At 40.2% G+C, this 17011-nt stretch overlaps 1 protein-coding gene across 3 annotated transcripts in view; it reads right to left on the bottom strand.

Moving 5' to 3' along the window:
• Nucleotides 1–17011, bottom strand: part of LOC135239711 (PALM2-AKAP2 fusion protein) — a 117928-nt gene that overhangs the window by 44325 nt on the left and 56592 nt on the right. For 2 of the 3 annotated variants that reach the window (XM_064308582.1, XM_064308583.1), the window contains exons 9-10: nt 16182–16949; nt 6319–6404 (exon numbers count right to left, since the gene is read on the bottom strand). In XM_064308582.1, the coding sequence (XP_064164652.1) occupies nt 6319–6404; nt 16182–16949 (854 nt within the window). Of the gene's footprint in view, nt 1–4117; nt 4549–6318; nt 6405–16181; nt 16950–17011 lie in introns of those variants that run through there. The other variant, XM_064308586.1, reaches the window with a different exon arrangement.

The raw sequence follows: 17011 nt of genomic DNA, 5'->3' as shown, positions 1-17011 counted from the left end.
GCAAAGCTTAGAGATGATTACATAAGGAGCCAACTTTAACGAGCAGTTTATTTCCAGATGCACAGTATTATAATGTGGTTTTGTCAGCAGATGTCGAGCGGATGTTAATTAATTGCAATTAGCAAAGGAAGTGACCGTCAGAGAATAAAGAATGCTCCCTGAAAAAATTCTAAGCATAAGGTACAGAGCAAAAACCCAGAATAAAAACTCTCACTTTACAAAAAAACCACTGTCTCTGGAACGTACGTGAGTTTTCATTCTTTGTTACAAATGAACAAAGGAAGCAAATTATAGTTGTTCACAGAAAGATAAATTGTACCTCTTGAACATCTTGGGAAGGAGCTCAGATAAATGTCTTAATATGCTTAGTAAGCCATTTCAGAGTACTGAGATATCTATAATTAACAAGTATGTGGGTCCTAGATATAAATACAATACCCCACTGTTATGAAAACATACAATTGTTGGATATTATATATGACACTACTCATAGCCAGCGAGTTACGCATGAAGGGAAGCAGAGCAACTGTAACACTGCAACACACAACTCATCATTCACAAACCAAATAACAGGATTAAATGTTACCTGAGACAATTATAACGAAAGAGGTAGAGAGCATCCATATGAATAGAATTGTATCTGCTTTAACCTATATGTGTAAGGAGGCCTAACTCCTCCCTACAGGGCAAAGTAAAGGATATCTGCTTGTGGTCTCAAAGAGCTTCATTATTTTGCTGAGACAAACAACCGACACCATTGCAAATAAGGTGCCAGGCAATTCTATAAAACAGCAAATGGCCAATCGGCCCTTTGAATATACAGCCTATCGCTGATTGCCTTTTGGGTTGTGATTGCTGATTGCTGATTGCCTTCATCCACCCTCTAATCTGGCATTCAGAGAACTCCCAAACATGAAGGACATGCCAAAAAGACCAAGGAAAGGACATACACCTAAAGCCTCAGCAGAAATGAGCTTCCTGCTGAAGCTGAACACTTCACCAACACACTGGTGTTCAGCACAGCTGTTCTGAGGAGAATCACACAGCCAGTCCTTTAGGTCACGCCTTATATCCCTCAGACAGGCAGAAATAGAACATCACCCAAAGCAAATGCAATATTGTGTTCCACTTTCATATATTATTTATCATAATATCAATATGGGTGACATGACATGATTCATATCCTTACCAGGGCTAGCGGCATATATTTTGTTCCCATTGACAAAGGCCTACTTGCTGGAGCATTATACTGTATGAAAAGCTAGGTCTGTTTACTGTCTAGTCAGTAATGTGTTTTTTTTTTTATGTGCTCTTTTTGTATTTTTTTCTATTTATTCAAAGAAGGGTAAAGCAGAGCGGGTTACAGACAGATATGGGATCCCTGAAGAGAAAGTACCATGGCGGGTAACTGAACCCCTGGCAGGATGGGGGGGGGGGGGGGTTTGCATACGGGTTCAGAGTTGGCTGTCCCATGTATGGAACCACACGCCCCTCCTCCCCCAAAATTGGCCTTCAAAGCATATTTTGATCCACACTATCCACTCCGTCAATTTAGAACACAAATCTATTTGCAGATGTGTCCCATTACCGCAACATCAACCATCAATTTGGGTCAATGCTGGCAAGCAGACAGCCACTTCCCTTCACTGTGCTGTCTAGCAGTTGAGCACCACGGTCGGTCACTGCATTTAAAAAAAATTGTCATGAAACTTTTTAGGGAAAAAAGAAGCATTAAATTCTTCATTCACAGTTAGGAAGGACAAACACACTGTCTCTGACCCACACCATTCATTTGCATTGACCAGTAATGTAGTTTGGGTTGCTGAATACACTATCAACGAAAAAGTAAAAGAAAAGTACACCTGTTATGGAACATTTCTAAACCACTTCTTTGTCATTTTGGGGGGAAGCTCATCTCATGGCAAATTCCTTTTCCATTATTGTTTTTTAAAAAATTTTTTATACTTAGTTACTTTAGTATTTAGAGCTTACTGGTTTACCAATAAATGACAAACTTCTTGTTTTAGTCAAAGGATCCTTGAAACGTTTATAGAAGTTACGTCTTCTCTGCTAGCTAAGGCTTTGCAGCACTACACATATTTGGACAAGTAACTGTGTACTTAAACCAGTTCTTTCAAATGTAATTGATTTCTGACAATAATAAACGGTCTAGAATTTCCATAAACACATAATTTATGAATGCATTTATACAATGCTTTTTTCCATTTGACAAATCACAAACAGTGTCACATAAATTTCCACCAACAGAAACTTAGCTAGTGGTTCAAAATCCAAACTTACAGCTGTGAGAACATTCAGAGCTGTTTAGCAGAACAGCTCCATCTTGTTTACAGGATGTGGAATGAATTGCAAGCAGCCAGAATGCTCCAGTTTTATACCTTGTAATTTTATCATGCAGCTTTGTCAAACCACAAGCACTACATAACCAAAGTCCTTTTAAATGAAATAAAATAAACTGTAGCTACATGTCACAGTTCTAAACTCAATAGTAACATGATAAATTGAAATGAAAAGTAACAGACTGGCACAGATATCCACTGTATGTTAGTACAGCTCTCAGGCATTTAACAGCACTAATGGAGCGCCATGTAAAAACAACTGAGTGAAAGACCATGCCAAGTGAAATTGTCCGAATAACAACGCAATTATAATTCATCCAAAGACGCTGATTTATTCTCCTTGTGAGTTCATATGAGCATAACCCGTACTGGTTTGCATTCTTGGCAACTGTTTCCCGAAAATGTCGACATGAAACTCGATTACCACTTCAGTCAGTAGAGCATCCATACTTGAGCATTTTAAATCTCAGTGACTTCCATGCCCAATGGCTTGAGAGGAGACCCACAAAATATCACACTTCGTCTGATCCTGTCCGCAAACACCGAACCTTTCACAGCATTCAGTTATTACTGCAGATGCTAGACAAATTTGAAGATTAAATAATACAACTTTCCTACCAATTTCCACTTTCCATCACTCCAATCTAAAAAAGTACCTGCTAAACTAAGGTGTCTGAAACATTGGGAATGTTGCTCTCAATAGTGTGGCTAATATATTTATGCCAATTCACTCCTATGTAAGAACAGCGCTGCAGGACCACAGGTATAGGCTATGCCTCATACTTTGCAACTCTGCGCCTCCCTGAAAAATGCACCTTCCAATTATACAGTCCCAGATGCACTTATTTCAAATGACAATCAATTACGTCCTCTTAAATATTAATGAAAAGTTAATGGGTAAGATAGCAAAATGCCTTTGAAACTATCCTTTGATATTTATACAGCTGTTTGTACACCCACAAAAATCAGGGTGAACAAAGAACATTTCTATCAGACATGGATCACTTGCTGTGGTAAATGTCCAAATCAGATAATCCTAAATAAGGACACAAGTTAATAATGGCTTTCCAATATTATTCCAGTGTGTGTGGGCTGCTACACAGACTGAAAACAAAGATCCAAACAGCAAATCAATTTTGATTTCTATGGGAAACAAACTGAAGGACCAAGTTAAAAAGATATGTAACTCCAAAATATAAACAAGATGCGCAGTTGTTACGCAAAACTTCAGTTACAAAACCGAGAGCTATAACGTTAGAATGTTTATTTAACATTTGTTCTAATAAACTGAAAAAATATAGTATTCATCGATAAAGCGTAAAAGTCTAGTCTTCTCTATGTGCAGCTATAACACATATGCGAGACACACCCACTGCAATGCTTGGCTATGATTTCTGCAGCCATACACTTTTTCTGTGCAGTTTAGGTTGAGGTCACTGCTAAACATAATGCTGCAAGAAGAACCTCCGCAGTGTGCGAGCTTTGGTGACCTCCTTTAGACATCTGTTCTCAGGTACCAATTTTGTCCACGCATCCAATAACGGCGCAGTACGTACCACGATTCGACAATTTTATCATTTAAAACCGTTTTTTATTATTAACTAAGCAACCAGAAGCCAGCGCACTTCATCGATTCTTCCCCCCTGCTATTTTCTACCTAAGTACAGTACATGAAATGCAGTGATATAGCAGCTGGCTAGCTAGCATACTATACAACAAATCCCATACATATAAGCCTCGTTTTTTGGCTACTGTACCTCATAACTGCACGAGAAATCCAGCGAGACACTGCGTGCTTTCCAGAAATGCCGTGCCGTTCCTTCCCAGTGCGTAGAATAAATTACAGGCTTTCTTAGAAAAAGGTACAAACTGCACACAAAAGTCTGATGAAAGTATGCAAAACAGGCGGTCACACACACTGTCCCTCCCGTCGCAATATTCTACAGTGCGATGCAGGCGTTTGCGGCACGTTTGACTTGGATGACATTGAACGTTCGCGCTGGAGCTTCATGCGCTGCCTGTTCAGCCCTCGCTGTTCCCTCTCTGTCTCTGTGAGCACGCCTGCTGAATAATGAATGTTCAACGTAGTCCTGGAGGTTTCTCTCTCATTCCAGGGCAATCAGGCACTGATCGGAGCGAGCCAAGCACAATGAGCTGCGCGTTAGCTCGGGTTACTGCGCCCTATTCAGCTGCGCAACAATCTGGCCCTTCATCCTGCTTTTGTTTCCCACCACCAAATAGGAACCGAACGAAACACGGACCGGGAGGTCAAAAGCTGCCGGTAAAGGCATTTTTTATGGACAATAAACACATACACTATCCAGAACAATTTAAACCAGCAACAATGCACTATTGCAAATCGTCTGATTGGAGGAAATGTGCTAAGCGAAAGGCATTTAAAGTATGTGCGAATAGCTACCCAGGGTAATGGACTTAATCCTTCCTAATTTATAAATATTGTACCATATGTTCTGAATTTCTGTTATATTTTAGATTATACAAAATCTCAACTTTCATAGCCTTATCCCCAGGGTGAACATATAGGACACAGGTCCCAGGATGGATCTTATATCTTAACTAGGAACCGGTGTTGTCATTACCTGCAAAATAAAATTGATTCGATTTTCATTAATTATTACTCAATTTTCAAGCGCCTGTGCTTGCCGGAGCTAACGATTATAAGATAACACTAGTTCTATCAAGCACAAGTGCCTGTCAATAATACTGTTTGTGACAGGGTAGTAGTGTTAAAAAGTAATCAAGCTCAAACTTTTATTTGTGGAGTGTGATCACCTCATTTTCCCCCCCATAATGACAACTATAAAAAGATTATTGCACCTTGCATATATAATTCTCAACATTGTGTCATTATTTAGCTCTGTGACAGATCTCTGATTTGACCAAGCATTGCCTTTTTACCAAATACTATGATAGAGCATATTAGAAAGGGTATTCTCTTACAGTTTGCCAAAAATATACAGTATAACTGTAACCACAAACAAATGTCACTATTGCAGAATGATCTAAAGTTTATCTGAGCAATCACAGAAGAACTGGAATCAGGAAGTAGCACAAGTCAGCCACCACAGCATATGATTATTACTACAATTTTCATACAAACTAGCATAGGATTATTGTAGGCCAAGAACATAGCAGTACCTCAAAAATGTTGCCTTCCCTTTATACCAAAAAAAAAAAAGAATTAAATGAGTAAATAAATAAATAAATAAACACAATTTTTAAAAATCCAGCTATTGCTTTTTTGTTGCTTGTCAAAACAGCTGGCTATCTTTGGCCGGATGAAGGAAACTAAACTCAGTGAATTTCTTGTTTCATCTATGTATATTATTCACATACTGATGTCCTTGGAGTTTCTCCAAATCCACATAGTTGTTCAATATTTATTTCACAGCTACGTTTTCATCATCTTGTTAGCTTGACTTGTGAAGCATAACACTGAATGCATTTTTGGCAATCATTTCTGATGCTGCAGAAACCTTGCCTTGAGACCTCAAGGCATTCTCGAGAGCCATTGTCGTTTCTTGTAAGCACCTGACACACAACAAAGGTGACATTTTTACTCACACCAATGATTTACTTTTACCAGAATTGTAGAATCTAGACCTTGACACCCCTCCCACTTGATAGAAGGGTGAAAGCGAACGCATTATCACAAATTGGCGACCGTTAACACTACGACCCTAGATACGCAGGACAGTCAACACTTAAAAAGCCAGGCTTTCGAGCCCGAGAAACAGCATTATCCAAAAGCTTTACTCCTATGCTTTTTAAACATGAATAACAATGGAAAGTAATTTTTTTTTTTAAAACTGAGAACCAATTGAGAGACATTCCTAATTTAACACACGTTTTTTCCCTGGTGGCGGATTCCTTTAAGTATAAACCTTGGTCTTAAAATGCCAAATTCTGGGATATCTGGCAAACAGAAATGACTTACCAATGCAGTGGGAAGAGTCTTTGATTGAACACCAGCCAGTGGTCCACTCTCCACAGCCATTGGCACTGCAAGTGCCACCCCTGAATCTAGAATAGAAGACCAGTGCAAATCATTAAGTTAAAGAGAGCAGCTTCCATTTTTACAAAAGAGCAAATATCCTAGCAGTTTTTAAAAATGAGAGTAACATTTCCACTGTCTTACAGAAGTTGCTGAAAAACTGAGCAAAACTGAGGTGATATTGAGGTATACATATGTTTGGTTTAGGTTCCTAATTAATTAAGATTTCATTCAGCATCATCTATATGATAAATTAAAGCTTCATATCTTATCAGTTTTCAGATTATTTGAAAAAGTCAAGAAGCACTATATTTGAAAATTTAACTGTGGGACAATAGGATGTAGTAAACATATCTTATATCAATGGAAATCACAGAGGATTTTAAAAAGCTTGGGATAACCATCCAAGCCATTTCCTTTGGGGCTTCATTTCTGATGACATCACACTGAAATATTTTAATTGGATCAAACATGTATTTCCAATACATCATAATGACATGTACCCAATTAGTAGGAACATGAGGGTACAAAAGCAAGGACTGGAGCTAACCAGCAAAAGGGCTGGTTACACGCTGTTCGAACCAAAGCCACGGACACGGGGAGCCGTGACATTAATCTAACTATCAGATGTTTTCAAAGATGGAAAATTTGTTTTCTCTCTTTTTCTTACTATTAAAAACCAGAGAGAAAAGGTCAGAGGCAAGTATTGTTTCACGACTAGCTGATACTTCTGCCGCAGGCTCACGTCAAACTAGGCCACTGTCAGTGTGGAAGGGAAAGAGTGTAGGTATCGCTATTTTTACACGCAGCCTTTTTATCACAGTGGAATTTAGGAAGTTTCATTATCCGCAGTGGTTTACCATTTTGTGTGCATAACTGCGCTTGCACAGTACCGTCACAGAGCATATGTGTTAATAATGACCATGCAGCCAGGTCTTATATTAAATGGTATATATGTGTTAGCGTAGTCTATATAACTGTTATGTTATATGTTAGCGTATATAAATGTTAGCGTAGTCTATGATTCCGAGGTTTCCATTCTTTGTGCCTGTGCCGAGCTACTAATTGCGCTCGAGCAAAACTACACCACGCTGAAGTGCAATGAAATGATTTGCCTCGCTTGCAATCTTTTGCTCCATGTTTGGACATTCAGTAGCGTTCTTTAATGAGCTGCCAAAACAGCTACAGTAGTAAAGAAAAGGCTTCTGTCAGCATCCCCTCCCTATTCGCTTTCTAGAATTTTCTCCTGCTCTGTGTCTGCAATTAGATGAGAGAATAACTACTGGGGCGATCCAGGTTGTCAGCGATCAAATCCACAAAGCAATTCAGGAGCACTGCACGGACTGCAATTTTGTCTTTGCATTACGTCAAATCATCACATCTGGAAATAAAAGGGTCATTGGATCATAACAGAAAGCGTATGGTTTGACTTTGATGTTACAAGACCATTGGCATGACAGTTACATGCATCCACATCTGAAGAATACATCCATGAAGGAATCCTAATTGCGTTATACATATTAACAATGTGAACTCCAAGGAACACTAAGTTTGATGTGATCTATCCATTGAAAAAGCTGCTATTTTATTTCCGTTCTTGGCTCCAATCCAAAACGTCTTTAAATGCATAATGTCTTCCAGAAAAAAGCCCACACAGGACCTTTTCAGATGCAGTTACACCGTGATGGATGTGTTATCTGCTTGGGCTGGGAGTGGGCATGTAGCACGCGCACACACACACACACACACACACACACACAGCAGTTGAAAGCAGTGGTGTCAAATAGTTAAAACTGCAGGGTTCACGTAGGTGCCAGATTTTCACACTTATGTTATGGCCTGCTGTGAAGTGTTAAGAAAAATAAAAGTTAGCGTAAGCCAACTGGATTCCCCGCTGAAAACCTGCCTTTCACAGGACAACCGCAGTCCAACACTGATTTAATTAGTATTACAGTAATTATAGTCACTGCTTATTTGTGAAAGAAGCAGATAATAATGTACCGCACAGGGTTCATACGCCTTTTGGTCACAGTACGAGCTTGTGTGTTTGTGGCCATCGTCAAAAACCGAAAGAAACCCAAAAAAAAAAAAAAAAAATTCAAAAGACTGCTGGGAGTCTCACCCTGTAAGACTCTCTCGAGCTGCACAGCACGGTGTTCTGTGTTAAACTGCCACTGGCTCGCTGGACAGTGTGTTAGAGGAATGCCCACTTTACAGCTCCAATGATCCTCGCATGGTGTGAGTGTTACCGTGGTGACATAATCAGCAAATTCTAAACCAGGTGAGAAGATACAGGCTCATGAAACCCTCGGGGAAATAGTATTATCTCACCTAAATGCATTTGTGTTCTCATAGAAAATTTTTAAGTAAATATTGAAGTTTTTTATTATAAAGGTCTTCACCCCGTTCTTATGACTGAATGCATTTACTCAAACCTCTTGGCTCTGATTTTACCAGACGTACTTGGTAAAGGCACATTTTGAATAGTTGTTTAAAGGCCGCCCACCTTGCAGTCTATGGTGAGTTCATTCCTGGCAGCCAGGGAGCTTTATCTTTAGTTTGATTTTTGTCTGGCAGCACTGAAGCGATATAATAGAACATACATTCATACATTCCTATTGGAGCTCATTCACATCTATAATAGCTGTCTCTGTTACTTGATTCTATGCAGTAAAAGATGAATTTGTCATTTGTGGCCATTTGGTATTTAATTAAGAAAACATATGGCACTAAAAGCAAAACAAGCAGGTCTCCATGCCTATACATGTAGGCTTTGTGAAGTAATTGTTTCAACAGATGCATGTGCTCTGTTTACATTTGTTCAAAGTTGCGTTGGAAATGGTCCTCCATGAGATTACTGAGGAACAATGCATTTTCTGAGTTGGCAAACATGGAGCTTTAACTAATTTACATTTTATTTTATATGTATTTTAAGATTTATTGATTCAAATATTCACAGGATAACTGATGAATTGGCATTTGAATAGTTCGGATTTAAATGTGTTTGAAATGGTTTTGAATGTATTAAAACAATCTACAAACATCAGAGATCGAGGCCTGTATTCAATGAGTGTTTGTCCGTGACTTTGATTTTACTGAAGCATTATGCTTTTTGTTCGCAATCTGTTTGACAAATTAGTTTCAGTACTCACTGAGCTTGCAACATTTTTCTGTGAAGAGAAAACAAAAATTCGAGTCAAGTTAATGTAATAACAAATGTTGAGTGAAACCAGGCTTGGGTATTGTAGCAGTTCCACAGATTCCATGCCAAGGCAATACTGTGAATTTTATTGTATAGATTCTGAGCAACTGTTTTCAAAAATAATTTTGAAAACCTTTGGAGCTAGCCACTCTGTTTAATATATTTTTATAAATATTGTCTCTCATATTGTGGAACTATTACATTAGTCATAATGCTAAATGAGGCAGCTATATATAACAGACACATCAAAAAAGACTGAACAATTCAGACCCAGAGCACATGCTTCAGATTTTTAGCTTAATGGAAAAAATTGATTCAACAGCTGTTTCTGCCCCTCCCTCTCTCACCATCTACTCTCCTTGCAGTGAGCAGTTATTCACCTGCTCTGACAATGACCACTGCTCAGGAGATTCCCGGCTTCTTTGTGATGTTTGTGTGACCTTTGTGTGGTGATGAATTACTTCCTGTCTCCCACCATTTGCCTGTTTTGGCCTCTTTCGTTGACGTGCGTTGTTGATAATCTTACTACTCCCCATTCTGTGTGTGATTTGATTAAACCAATTGATTTCTTTGCACTTATAGGTGTCCAGTCTATTGAATGTTGAGGCTGTCAGATTCTGTCCTGTTGGTTTTCAGGGTATCGCCTAGGTGGCGACCCCCATAGCAGGCCGCTGCCGGGCCAGATCCAGACCCATACGTTCCAGATCTGAATGCCACCTCGACACCAAGGTGGGGTCTGGTACAAAAATGGACCGCGCTCAGTTGGTGTTTCAAACCCGGCCTGGATGTTGACATTTTGCCATCAAGAAAAACCCTGCTAGATCAACTAAAAACAAACAAACAAACTCAATAAACTAATTGGTTCATAAAGTCTACAATTACAAAATGTCCTTTTTTATTCCTTGTTGTTGCTAAAAAAAATGCCAAAGCTTCTAACGACAGATGTTTTATCTTAAAGAATCATAGTGGATTCTTGAAATTTTCCAATTCTATAATATATTATGAATATTTCTCAGACAGATGAAATTTTTGGATTCTAAATGTAACTCAGACTACCTGCACGTGCAACTGCAGTGCTTCTTATTTACAATTTGCTACAGAATCCATTTTCACATCCATCTCTCTGAGCAGGATCAGCAACTTGAATGGCTGATTTGCTTTGCTTTCACACAAACCCTTAAACCACTGATCATTGCGGATACACTTAGGCCACAAAAATTCATCCAGTGCAACTCATACTTGGAGAACATCCCCTTAGCAAGATTAACGGCACAAAAAACTGCATTTTTGCTCTCTGTAGGTCTAGAGGCCATGAAATTCGCAGCATAATTGCAAGACGTGGGAGGGAAAACAGGAAGTGTTTTTTTTTGTTTTTTTTTTGTAAATGTTGTAGGTGGGGGCAAATGACACACGGTGAAGACACAGAACAAAATGGACGCAGCCCATGAAGTCTGCTCCTCCAGTTACTGTATGTGTGGTGACGGAGGAAAAGCAGCCAAAAAGGCAGGGACAGGCAGTGAAGACTCAGAAACAGGCCAGTGTGCTGGTTAGTCGTGCTGGAGGACCGACAAGGACGCCAGTCCCCGGAGGAGACAGTGGAAGTGCTCGGACTCTCGCAAGAGTGAGTTAGAGAAAGAATCATAGCAACAGACACAGAGAGCAGGCGCGGTGGAAAAGAAATGGCGTTTATTTGACTAGGAATATCATACAAAGGCGTAGCCGTGTGGCTACAGCGCGGCTGCTGGCAGTCTGCATTAAGAGTGAGAGTGTGAGAGAGGGAGAAAGATACAGAAAGGCATTATTTTAACAATGAAAAGAAAGAAAAGAAAGAGGGCAGGAACAGACATTAAAAATGACACTCCGGCTTGCAAAAGTACAACAGTTCTCAATTAAAAAAAAAAAAAGCAGAGCGGTCTCATGGCAAGTTTGTTCATTCCTATTGAGCTTTGAGACAGAAAAGAAAAACAGTAGTGAATGATAAACTCCCACATCGCAAAAATTGTACTCAGCACTGTGCCTAATGTTGGAAAGTGTGCTCTAGACAACATTCAACACCACTGGGGTGTCTCGCTAGAATGTGCTGACAAGGCCATTGTTGTCACTGCTTGTGTTTTACTAACGGGGATAAGCAACACATTTATGGTTCTTAATAAAACATAACTGAGTATAAATATGACAGACAATGACACATACCACTCGTTACAATGAAATATGACTTGCTTTTTTGGATGAACTATGATTTGCCATTGCGTAATTCCGAATTAGACGGTTAAATTTCAGAATTATACCATATATTGATTTACACTATTGGCAGGACAAGTTAATACTTTGTTGTATTTCCACATGAACACATCTCTTGAAAGGTCAATGTATACCAATGAACCAGACTTTCTACAACCCTAATGTAGAACAGAACAGAATACCATAGAATAGAATAACTTTAATCTTCCCTGAAGGAAACTCTATGTAAATGTGTAGAATGTATGTAAATCATTGAACAATGCCAGCCGTTCCCTTGGCTACCGCTATTTCCTGTCAATATATCCTCACGTTTTTAATTAGTTTCCCACACAACAGGCACCACACCTGTTAAAAAACGTTTTTTTTTTAAACAAATTTTGCATTTTTGTGTTCACTCTATTGTTATGTAAGAAATGAGTAAACCTGTGGTGCTGTTCTCGTTCAAAACAGGATATCAAGCCTTAAAAAAATCAAAATCTCTCACTTCTTCATGACTCTGAGTTTGTCCACATGAGCTTTGTCACACCATTGCATCACATTATCTTCAGTGGCCTGTACTGATACAAATGTTTTGTTCTTTCCTCCTTATATCTGATGATATGAGAGGTAATTTTATAAGTGAGGCTTGTGCATACACAGATTTCAGAAACATCTACAGCTTAAAAATAAAATGGCACATTGTCACACCGTACATGTGTATATATGCATACATCTAAAGACGTCAAACATCCATGAAACTATAAGCCTCAATCCAACAGTTTAACCAAATTGTATTTCTTTGCCTTAATGTTTTCATAATATCTTTCTTTTTGTGGTACTGCTAACCAACAGTATTTAGTCTTATTTTAAGATACACATAAGAATACATCACAGCCATGTTTGGTTGAATTGTGCTAACCATATATGGTCACAGGAGTACACAAAATACAATTAAAGGAATAAAGGACATTAAGTGTATACATTATTTTCAAAATGTGTTTGTGATAGAAGTTGGTTTAGCAATGACTCAACATAACAGCCAAACAATATGAGAACAGCTGTGTTACAGTCAATGAAGTGGATAAACAGCAACAACAACAAAAAATTAAATATGATATGGACATTAAAAATGAACACATGCTGTCAGTAAGTATTGTTTTTTTTTTGACAATCCAGAATTGATTTGTGCTTAGATACAGAAATCAGGAATTTAGGAACTCAGACATTCCTTACTCTCGGCCTGATGATTATGGTGACCAATAATTAAAAAATGATTTGAAACTGCACGCAGAGAGCCAAGTTCAAAATCTTTTAGATCTATGAAGATATATATCTCAATGTAATTGCAATACAATGGCCGTGACCAGTAATAAAAGACATGGCTTTGGACTGACGACTTCCAACCATGAACTAGAGAATTTCACAGGAAGTACTGTAGACATATGCGGTAAACATATGTTCACTTGGTTTTGCCTCCAGTGAAAAAAGGAAGAAGGAGAAGTATCATTATGAATTATGGCAAACACAGCAACGCAATTAGTATTAGAAGAAAATTATACTAAAATATATATATATTTTAAAAGCATGAACATAAGAGCATTAACTTGGTAAGGATTTTTCATACAAGTGTATTCATATAAATAATGTGTCTATTAATTCTTTGATAATTAATCTCTATATAAATAGATGTGGAAGGTCTAAATAAAATTAGCATTCATATTGAGCATATATACATACTTTATCTACAGGTACACCGTATAGACGTTTACCTTTCTTAATGCAAATGAATAACCCTTGCTGCCAATTCAGTTTCCTTTTTAAGTGAGGAGAGAAGTGCGACCCTCCCCTGTTGCTGCTGACAGGCGGTTGTGTCAGAAATTTTCACATCTCCGCCATTTTGTGCCCAACTGCTGTAATTTCACATCATGCTTAGGCTTTTTTCAAAAGGCCAGGGATTTCTTCAAGTCAAGTTCCACAGAAGCATCAGGCACTGCCACTTCCTCTGAGATTTTAACTACAGTAAACAGTATTGACACGTTGACGAAAGCAAATTCACTTTTCTGCCTTTTCTATATAATTCAGAGGGGATAATTTGGTGGCCATATTGGGAGTTGAATCATCATAAAACCAGGATTAACACCCCTACTCTTACAAGTTCTACCGGATCTTTCATGAACATAACAGGCCAAGATCATGTTTGAATAACGTATCCAAAGATCAGTCACTGCACTAAAGAATTTGCTCCGGTTGGCCCAGAGCGTAGACTCCCGACTGCCCCACCAAAACCACTTTTCCTAACTAGTCTCTCATTTAAGTGCTGACCAAATCAAGCTCTGAATAGCTTCAGAAATTAGGCATGAGAGAAAGCTGCATTTTGGTACAGCTGACCATAGTTTCCCATTTATCCTATCAGACAATTCCCTTTTGTATTCCTTTTTTTTCTTTGGCTGGTATACATTCATATTTACATGCCGTTTACGTGCTAGAGATATACTTGTTACATACAGCACCCTCAATGTGGTATTCTCATAGTCAATTGGTTCATGACAAACAATTGGTATTTATATCAAGTGGCAATTTGGGGAAAAAAGATCCCCTTTCATTTTCGTCAATCTGCTGTTAAAACGTACTCGTATTTTATTCTGAATGGAATGGATTGCCTATAATGTAGAAGAGGACATTCTGAAGAGGACTGAGGAGAGCTATCCTCTGTGTGCTTACATTGACCCTCCTGAGGGCAACAGTCCTCATGATCACCAGGTCCCGCAGCACCGAGTTCACATGTAAACCGGGACCTATTCGCGCCACATTTATGGCTTGTGCTGATTCCTTATACTTCGCCTCAGTCCGTGCCCTCAGAGAAAGGTAAGTGCCCAATACTTTTGCAATTACTGACAAAGGTCATTTAATCAATATTAATTATTGTATGGAAATATCAACAATGTATCGAAAACGTTTATAATAACCGAGCTTTTCAAAGAGATCCGTCAAGTTTTCCTGTGTATCATAAGCAGGAAACTTGCGAGAGTTAAAAACCCTGGAAAAGTGCAGGTGGAAAGATCTGATTGGCAGTTGTGGTGCTGTGACACTTATCCCAGAGTTAAATGATAAAAAACAACCGGAATATCACTGGGTTTGTTCAATGATCACCCAAACACTGAAGGAAGGAGTTACAGCATCATTTCAATGGACACTATTCTAGATAGGCTATACAAAGCCTAGAGCATAAACTTCTAAATAATGGTACTTTTATTAACGGTATTTTTTAAAAATAGTCTTAGAAACCTGAAAGCCAGCTTGCTGAGTGTTTAGAAAATCATGGCACTTAAGATGTGCCACGAATATTTCTTCTTCGTAGATGAAGAAGTCCATTCAATGGCCTTTTTTTAAGAAAAAAGAAGAAAAAAAAGCAAAAACATTCAAATACAATGGCAAAGTTGAACCTCTACTACTTGTACATTAGAATAAATAGGCACAGATACCAAAGGCAAGGATCCCAAGGTCTTCCAAAAAAAAGGATCTGCACATTGTGTTATAAGTATAGCATATGTACATTGCAAGCTTGGTATTATCCTGCTCATCATCATGGAAAAAGAGCAATTGGTACGCCCAGCTCTGTAAACAGAAGGAAAATGACAAGTGCTTCCACACTGACGGACTTGCTCAAATGCACGGTCGAGTTCTACGCTTCAGTAAGGCCACTGGACAAATGCTGGGTATGGATATTTAAAATAAACTTTCTATATGTACGCCTTACAATGTAGAGTAACAAATTGCGATATGGACATGTATGTACTGAACACCTCCTCTAAACGCATCTGTGAGAATCTATGCTACATTGTCATACAAAAACAGTGATCTGGAAGTATTACGTTGGTATTTTTCTGTAGTTAGATCCAGGTTTTAGAAGTTTCTGTGCCTTCCGAACGTATTTCCTACTTGTATCGGAACCATAGCTGATGTGGATTGTTCTTCTTTTCTTTTTGGTTTCCTCACCCTCATACCCCAAAATTTTAAAACTATCAAATAGGTTAATTACAAGTTATTGTCTCCTCACATTTTCATTGGCTTGAATCAAAACTTCTTCAAATTCCCATTTTAGGGTCCACCCTAGCCCTGTTCCCCAAAGCCCTTTCCCTCCCCATGCAGTCACATTTTTCCACTACACAACAGCATCTCAGGCAGCCGTGTTTCAAAGTAGGTCAGAGGAGACGGGCAAGAAGACAGACAGAGAGCGCGTGTCCTCGACCACGGAGGAGGAGGAGGAGGTGCTGTTAGTAAAAAGGTGAGGATTTCGAGAAGATGTGCTCCGGGGGAGAGGAGGATGCTGGGAAAAAGGGTCACATGATAGTACAGCAGTGGCAGCGCTTTTTCTTTTCTATACCTGCGGGTGGAAGTTCCTTAGCCGTAGCCAAGCTCTCGTCCTTGCCCTCGGAGGACAGTTCGGTGGTGTCGGACAGGGGCCTGCCGGAGACCAGGTCGGCGGCGTTGCCGTCCATGGTGGAGATGTCGGTGACCGTCTTCTCCCGGAGGGACTTCTCATCGTCCTCGTCGATGAGCACGATCTCGGCCTTGATGGTGCCGTCGAAGCCCAGGAGCTTCTTGGTCTCCTCCTCGTCGTCCACGTTGTGGTAGCCCATGAAGATCATGGTGACGGGCTTCTCGGACGTGGCCTCGGGGACCTCCGTCACCTCCTCCTCGAACCCGGACCCGGGCCTGGGCCCAGGCCTGGGCTGGCCCGCCGTGCCCGTGCCCGTGCCCATGCCCCTGCCTGTGCCCGTGCCCTGCTGGCCGCGCACCATCTCCAGCTTGGCCTCCTTACGCACGGTCTGCTCCACCCGCGGCCCCGCGGGCCCTCCGTCGACGGCGGCAGGGGCGGGGGCGGCCGTCGCCCGCCCGCCGTCGCCTTGGACACGAGGCTGGCTCACGCGCTGCATCAGCTCGTCCACCTCGGCCGAGCTCCAGGGGTGGACCCCGTTCTCCAGGGTGCCCGGACCTCCGGGGCGCACTTCGTACACCATCTTGTGCCCGTCGTCGTAGACCTTGACGCCCCGCTGGTGGACGTTCTCCGGGCTCACGGCCGAGGTGGAGAGGATCTTCGTGCCGCCCGTCTTCTTGTCCTTCTCCACGCTGACCTCCACGGCGTACATCACTGCAGAAGGGGACGGGAAGAAGAGACGGGGAAAAGGCAATCATCATCAATTCACCATTCCG

Source organism: Anguilla rostrata, chromosome 14 (genome assembly GCF_018555375.3).
Source record: "Anguilla rostrata isolate EN2019 chromosome 14, ASM1855537v3, whole genome shotgun sequence".
Taxonomy (NCBI): Eukaryota; Metazoa; Chordata; class Actinopteri; order Anguilliformes; family Anguillidae; genus Anguilla; species Anguilla rostrata.
This window is presented reverse-complemented; position numbering and strand designations above follow the sequence as displayed.